Below are 8,284 nucleotides of genomic sequence, written 5' to 3' on the forward strand. Positions count from 1 at the left end.
TTTATGCTTGATAACACAAATTTTTTTTAAAAAAATGAAAAATGGTGGTGAAATAAGCTGGGGTGAATTTTTAGGTCAGAATTTGAGGCGATATTGCAGGTGTTGAAGTTGGAAGATAAAATGCTGAAGTGACAGATAGAAAATGAGGATGAGCAGATTTTTATGGCGGTTTATAAGACAATACAATAATGGCATAAATAGAAAACAGAAAACTCATCAAATAGCTCGTCATGTATGGATGGTATAGATGCAACAAGGAATGAAATTCTGAGCAGCTCCGCTGAGACCTCCTTGATCTTGATCTTGACCAAATATTTTGAAAATAAATTTGCCCTTATTAACACAATTAAAACAAATTAAATGTAGTAATTGAATTTAATTAGTAGTCGTAGCAAGTAAATTAGGTAAATAAGCAAAACTCATTAATAGAAAAACAGGAGAAGAAAAAAAATCGCTAAAACCCAACGTCCTCTTCCATTTCTGATTCAACTGCTGCTGCAGTGGTAGACACTCAACTGTCGCACTCGGATCCGATAATCCGTTTCCTGATTATCCTATTTGGATTACTGATCCGTGCACTAGCTGTACTGACCGAGCGTTCTCTCCGATCCATTTCGATCCGATTATGGACGCTTTGCAGGAATCGGGTTGGGAGGAGCTCCGGAAAGAAGCTCGGAAGATCGAAGGTGATCTCGATGTCAAGCTATCCTCTTATGCTAAGCTCGGAGCTCGCTTCACTCACGGAGGTACACTCTCTCTTCATCCTTGGCTGATATGCTGCCATTTTGATTTTTAGAAATGATTTTAAGATGTGGTTTTCGCGATTGCTGATAGTAATGCGAGGATACGCTTGTTTAGTGTATTTGCATTTGGGAAATTAAGTTTATGAATGGATGGATTTTACAACTCTGCCTATGTTATGGTGGAATAAATTGACAACAAGAAGAAAATCTGCGATCTGTGGTTCAGATCACCGTTGATTTTCATTTGTTCGTTACAATCTTAGTTTGTTTTCGCAAGCACTGCATGTGTCTGTTGGTGTACTTGTGGATGCTTGCTGATAGGGGATCTGTTTATTAGCACTCGTAGATGAAGTTTCGTCAATTTTATGTGCAATTTGAGATTTGAGCCATAGGATTTTAGCTAAATTACTGACAGAGAAATTAAGTAATCTTAACAGTGTAATGTAGGATGGAAGAATATATCGACCCTGTTCTGTTTGGCTAGATGAGAGATATTTAGAACTTCCACTTAACTGAAAATTCTAATGCCGGAAGCTATACCTGTGCAATGTTTACACATGAGCTTAATGGGCTGTATATGAGCATATTGTTTCTGATGCATATTGGTGTGATGCGTGTTTCTCATGTTTGCTGGGCAGGTCACCCCCCCCCCCCCCCACCCCCCAACTGGAGCTTAGGAAATTATTCTTGTGAAACCTATTCTCTTTGTTTGTCAGCCTAATATATAGTAGTATGTGGTAAACCTTTGTTACCCTCCCACTGTTTCCTTATCTTAGCCTTAATGAAGGTGAAACCAAGTTAACTACCTTTATATTCATATAGCCTCTGGGCCTGCAGTGTAGTTTGCTTGCCCATGTTACTCTATTGTGCATTTGGTGCTGCTCCTTCTGATAGAAAGACGCAGCGTTCTTGAGCATGTTCAAAACAGCTAATATGCTAAATAAACATACATTCATAAAGAACATCTTCACATTAATAGTTCTTGGTGTTGTGAGGTATTCTAGCAACCAGTCGCTGAGTTTGTCCAAACTATCAGCAAGTTTTTTCTGTTGCAGATGCGAATAAGTTATTGCTTTCATCATTATTATATTGGACAGATGTGTGGATTTCCATGGTAACGTGTTGAGTATATCTTTGAGCACTAGCGTCTGTTTCTGAATGGTTGGACATGGTTAGGAAAGTAGTGGAGCCATGTTTGGTTTTGAAGATCTTTTCCCTCTGAATAACCCATTTATTTGGGAACCATAGTCTTTTTTCCCTATAGGTAGTATAAATTCCTGCAAGGCTTGCAGTTCTTATGGTTAATGGGCTTCCAGGTAATGTAGATGTTGTTTCACCAACTCTTGGATCCAGCAGGTCATGGAAGTCTATGGAAATGGAGATTCAGTCCTTGCTAGAGAAGCTACTTGATATAAACGATTCAATGAGTCGATGTGCTACATCTGCTGCACCTACTACTTCAGTTACACAAAAGCTTGCTAGGCACAGAGACATACTGCATGAATTTACGCAGGTAGTATGCAGTCTTTTGTTTTTCTTTTCTTTCTGTGATACTTCTGGTATAAAATTTCCATCCAGTAACTAGAAAAATGGTAATAATTTTCCAGTCAGAATACTTTGTACATAGGACTCGTTCACTTTAAATTTAACTCTTTGTCAATTTGGTGCTACAATCATTCTCAGCAGCATTGGTATCCAGAATTCTTAAATAATTATTTGCTTCATGAAGCTTTATACTGTACTACCGTAGGCCATTCATGTCATTATTATTATCTTTATACTTAGATGATGGTTTATTATGTAAATGGGTTAAATATCAGCTAAGCTGCCAGTTATGTTGCTTCATTTCTTTGAATCGTTTGTTGCTCGATTTCATCCAAATTAAGCTCTCTGTTTTTTTTACACATGCAATAAACTTCTCGGTGCTTAGTTATTTTCCTGTACTTATATTCACTAATAATATGGGATGTCAAAGGTTAGAATCTATCGCATGTAGTATGAAACCAAAATTTTCTAAGACTTTTGCAGTATATATATCTTAACAAGGCTTTGTCTACCTATGTGCCTCTGCTTCTATTATATTTTTGCTATTACACTTGTGCTGCTGTCCACCTAACTCTATGACGTACTTGGAAATACTACACAAACTCTTGTCTATGGACTGCATCCTTAATGGTTTCTAAGCAGTAGAGCTCCCTAGTGGTGGAATATTCTCAAGTTGTTACCAAATGTGATGATTTCCCCTTCAAATGACACACTGAAGTGGCAAAAGTTCCCTTGTAAGGCATGCTTGCATCACATATGACAACATCTTGGCTGGATATTTTTGCTGCCAGGGAGCCCTAGGTGATAAAATACAGCCCACGGCATTGTTAGGATACAATCTGGCTAAAGAAAAATTAAATAAAAAAAGTGTCCACGGTAGTTCAGTTGGACAAATGTAATTAGAAGTTGTATCTTCTGTAGCTGCAATTTTGCTTCACTGTACGTCTGTACCGACTAAGTTATCTTCGGATATTTCTGTAGGAGTTTAGGCGAATCAAGGGAAATATTAACTCCCAGAGGGAACATGCCGAACTTCTTAGTTCTGTGCGGGATGATATCAGTGAATATAAGGTGAGAGCGCCTGATTTTGAATATTAACAACATGTTGGTCTTCTTTGAACTGAAATTGAATTTATGCAGGCCTCTGGGAGCGTCTCTCCAAGAATGCAATTATTAAGGGAGAGAGCTGCTATACATGGGAGCATGTCACATGTAAGACTTAAACTCCTGATTATTTTGTTTGCTTGGTACATATTGCAGAGAAATGTTTCTTTGTGCTATAGTGAGCTGGTGGGACCATTGGATTAGGTTGGAAATTCTTTAGGGTTTATAGAGATTTCCCTATGGAAACTATTAGATGTCCTTTATGAAGTGTCATTGCAGTATTTCCCACGAGCTCCAAGTGTGGGTATTCTTGGGGTAGTGATAATGACTAGTCCATACTTCATTTGTCTAATTCATGACACTGGAATAGAACTCCTTGACATCAAGCAATCAGAAATTTCAAACACCCTGTTAGTTCTGCTTTCTTAATTGCAAGGAAGTTTTGGAAAAATTTCCCCAGTGATGAAGTACGTCTTCAGCTAACTTTCTTGGTTGACTTGGTCACTCTTAGATCATTCTCCTAATCAAAATAGACAAAAATTTCTTGTTGATTTTGCCAAGGTTCTTGTCATAGTTTGGCCATGACGTGCACAAATTCTATATAGCCTGTATAAGACATTTAATCTTTGATCTGCAGATTGATGATGTTATTAGTCAAGCTCAATCAACCAGAGCAGTCTTGGGCTCGCAAAGGGCCCTGTTTGGAGACGTTCAAGGAAAGGTCAAGGTACTGGGAGACAAATTTCCAGTGATTCGTGGTCTAATAGGTAATTTTCTCGATAGATATTTTTCTGCGTATCTTTTGTCGTGAAAACCCATTCTTGATTGTATTGTTACCTGATCCATCCTCACAGGTTCAATCAGAAAAAAACGATCAAGAGACACACTCATCCTATCTGCTGTCATTTCTGCTTGTACGCTTTTTCTTATCATCTATTGGCTCTCAAAGTGAACAGATTTATGTTAAAATTGAGTGAGAGAGAAGAGGACTTCCATACGGATTATCCGTTTACATGTATATTTAGTGAAGTCTATGGGTTTTTTTTATCAATGATTCAAATGCTCACATTAATAGAGGAAATGCGTTTCGATCACTTAAACTGCAGATGATGCAGTGTTATTAATAAAGACAATGCCCACATGTTACTTTCACTTCAGGTATAAGCTCCTCTGCCTCAACATAACATATTGAGTTCATTAAAAGTTTCTTCTTTGCCTTGGTTATTACATGTCAAATCAAGAGCATTCTTTGAGATTTTAGCCTTCACATATGTAGTGTTTGGATGAGAGATTTAGACCAAAGGGCATAATTTGGTTTCACTGATTTGAATGTGGTTACTGGTGAGGGTATGAAGCTCCATATTTGGATCAAAAGACATACTAGTAATTATCTGTATTTTACTCTCTCTCTCTCCTAGTTTATCCTTCTTCCTATAGAATTTATTTTATTCTGTCCTTAACTCACTAAGGGCATCAGCAGTGGGGCGCCCTAAGGCGCGCCACGTCATCAGTTTTATCCTCCTACCTCCCCACCTGCAGTGGGGTGCCCTAAGGCGCGCCCTATGGCTCGCCACATCATCATTTTTTTTTATATTTACAAAATCCATACGAATTTAAAAAAACTAATAAATTAAAATACGAATTTCAAAAACTTCATTTCATTTAATAAAAATTAATACATTACAAAGCGAATTAAAAAAAAATGCAAACTCAGCGACGGCGGTTACGAGCCCACACTTCTTCAATCATGTCGCTCATGAGCTGCGTGCGCATGATCCTGTTGGTTGCGCATTGAGGCCTGTCTAGATAGAACCTCATTGAAGCCTAACGGTAACCCTCTATCGGGTGTCTCGGTCGACGTGCCAGACGAGCTAGATGCACGGTCATCTTCATTCCAATCGGTGATGCTTCCGCCTTCATTCTCGACTATCATGTTGTGCATGATTATGCACGCATATATGACATCGGCGATGACTTCCTTGTACCAGGAACGAGCCGGCCCTTTCACAATTGCCCACCGTGATTGGAGCACACCAAATGCCCGCTCGACATCCTTCCGCGCCGACTCCTGCTTTTGCGCAAATAAAACCCTCTTTTCTCACCAATTGGGCAGTTGATCGTCTTTAGGAAAACTGGCCACCGTGGGTAGATGCCATCGGCCAAGTAGTACCCCATATGGTATTGGCGTCTGTTGGCAGTGAACTCGATGGCCGGGCCGTTGCCGTTACATTGCTCGGTGAAGAGGGTGGACGAGTTGAGGACGTTAATGCCGTTGTTCGACCCGGCTACGCCGAAGTAAGCATGCCAGATCCAGAGTCGATGGTCAGCGACGACTTCGAGGATCATCGTCGGGTGGCTGCCCTTGTATCCACTTGTGAATTGGCCTCTCCACGCCGTCGGACAATTCTTCCACTGCCAGTGCATACAGTCGATGCTCCCGAGCATCCCAGGAAATCGTTCGCGTAGCCCACAGTGGGGCGGACGATGGCGCGGACGATGGCCTATCGTCTGCGGCCATCGTCCGCGTAGGCCGCAATGGGGCGGACGATGGCGCGGGCGATGGACATCTTTCGCGCTATACTACGCGCCCTTAGTATAGGGCGCGACGATCGTCCGTGGCCTATGTCACGCACCCGCAATGGGGCGGACGATGGCGGGTGCGGACGATGCGCGCCATCGGGCGTGCCATCGTCCGCCCATTGCGGATGGCCTAAACACACTCATTCATTAATCTTTGTATCCAAAAGAAATGCCTCAACCAACACTATAATTGGACCTTAATTATATCTGTAATCACTTCCATAAAAGTAAGATCCTTATTCCATTCATAACACAATCAATCAAACTAGCCATTTTTAATGCATTGCATGTCATGTTTTTGTACATGTGGGGCACTAGCATGTGTGAATGGAATGAAATTTGAAGCAAAACAACATATTGCGGTAAGGGATTTACTGTGTTGGTATGGGTAGGAAAGACCTTTAGCTTTAAGGTGATACTGATAAGGATCAGTAAATGATAGTTACTCCTATTTGTAAGCAAGTACGACAAATGTTTTAAATGCATGTGGGCTGGAGACCTAATTAATCAAATTTCACTATTTAGTGAATACCCAATTTCCTATACAATACTCCCTCCGTCCCCTAATAGGATTCGCTCTTTGACCGGGCACGAGTTTTAAGAAATGTAGAGAAAAGTTGGTTGAAAAAGTTAGTGGAATGTGGGACCCACATTTTTATATTGGTTTTATAATAAAATGTGAGTGGAGTGAATTAGTGGAATGTGGGGCCTACTAACATTTATGGTAAAAATGAAGAGTGACTCTTAATGGGGGACGGCCTAAAATGGAAATTAGCGACTCTTATTCGGGGACGGAGGGAGTAATATATACATACAATTTTTGTTTATATAGATGCTAAAATGATCACGATCGCCACATGTAAATGGAACAGTCAATCGCAATGTGACATTTGATATATACAACAGTTAAAGTTGGGTAAACAAACTATCAATTCCAACTTATCATGTCATGTATGATTGATATTTGATTACAAGTTCTTCAGATTGATGGATATTTGAATGTATGACTTTATGCCCACAACTGTCACGTGGCTAATGCATCACTAAACACTTTATTTTTTTCTTTTGTTGTCATTTGACAAGGGATGGGAATTTAAAAAGGTGCACGGATATACTTTTAATTAATGATCTATTTATTATGGGATAAATTCTTTTTTTGGTAAAGGAATTTAATTGAATTCCATTTTAATGAAGAGATTTACTTGTATTCCGCCTCAGGGAGTGACGCATAACTCTTATGCGTCACTAATAGAAAGACGCATAATCATTATGCGTCTTTAATGAACTACGCATAATAATTATGCGTAGTTAACTAATGACGCATAATCATTGTGCATCGTTCATTAGAGACGCATAACAATTATGCGTCGTTAATTAGCGACGCATAACGCTTATGTGTCTTTCTTTAGCGACGCATAATACTTATGCGTCGTTCGTTGAGTTTTAAACCGGGCAGAAGGCAGAATCAGGCAGAAACGAAAGAGCTTCGCAGGGGACGAAACCAAACGCGACGCAATCAAGCGATTTCCGACGAATCCGAGCAAAATCCGGCGAATTACCACCATTTTGCAACCATATTCCGGTAATTGTTCTTCAATTTGGCTAAATACATCCTTTAATGTTTAATTTGGGCAGGTTTTCCGTAATTTAGTAAAAGTAGGGTTTTTGATTAAATTGATGGATTTTTGGTATTTTTGTGTTGTGTTGTTGCATATAACTAGGGATTATGATGAAATTATGGGTTATGATGAAATTGATGGAATTTTTGGTCGACTTTCTGTAATTTGTGTATTTCATATGGATTTAATTTAGCAAAATTAGGGTTTATGATGAAATTGTTGGATTTGTTGGTCGATTTTCCGTAATTTGGGTATTTCATATGCATATAATTGAATGGGTAGAAGCAATTGATTAAGTTTTTGTAATTGTGCCCCTTTTGGTGGGCGATTTTATGTAATTTGGGTATTTCATATGCATATATTGTGCCCCTAAGTTGCAATTTAGTTAGTTTGTTGATTGTTGAGTTGTTATGAAAACAATTGAAGCATGGGTGAATGTTTTGAAGTAGATGGCATCTGCAAGTTCCGAACAACAGTTATGCTATGGACCTGAGGATCCATCACTACTGTTTCATCAGAACGAACACATTTCAAGCTCCTTGTTGGCGAATGGCACAGCAAATGTGTTGAGAAGTCGTAGGACGGAGAGTAAGGTGTGGGCATTGCCTATACATGAAAATGTGATGTATTGGCTAGGTGTATGGGGGTTCAGAGGCGTGGTTGAATGTGGAAGACCGATGAGGATGGACAATG

The 8,284-nt window shown here is 39.6% G+C and overlaps 1 protein-coding gene across 1 annotated transcript; it reads left to right on the forward strand.

The window, feature by feature from the left end:
* The first annotated feature begins 412 nt into the window (after positions 1-412).
* LOC121800396 (Golgi SNAP receptor complex member 1-2-like) lies at positions 413-4,533 on the forward strand. The gene is made up of 6 exons (XM_042199972.1): positions 413-746; positions 2,060-2,256; positions 3,270-3,359; positions 3,429-3,500; positions 4,030-4,159; positions 4,247-4,533. Exons 1-6 carry the CDS (start codon positions 626-628, stop codon positions 4,342-4,344), a joined length of 708 nt encoding a protein of 235 aa, XP_042055906.1. The 5' UTR covers positions 413-625; the 3' UTR covers positions 4,345-4,533.
* Positions 4,534-8,284: the final 3,751 nt, after the last annotated feature.

Source organism: Salvia splendens, chromosome 1 (genome assembly GCF_004379255.2).
Source record: "Salvia splendens isolate huo1 chromosome 1, SspV2, whole genome shotgun sequence".
Classification (NCBI taxonomy): Eukaryota; Viridiplantae; Streptophyta; class Magnoliopsida; order Lamiales; family Lamiaceae; genus Salvia; species Salvia splendens.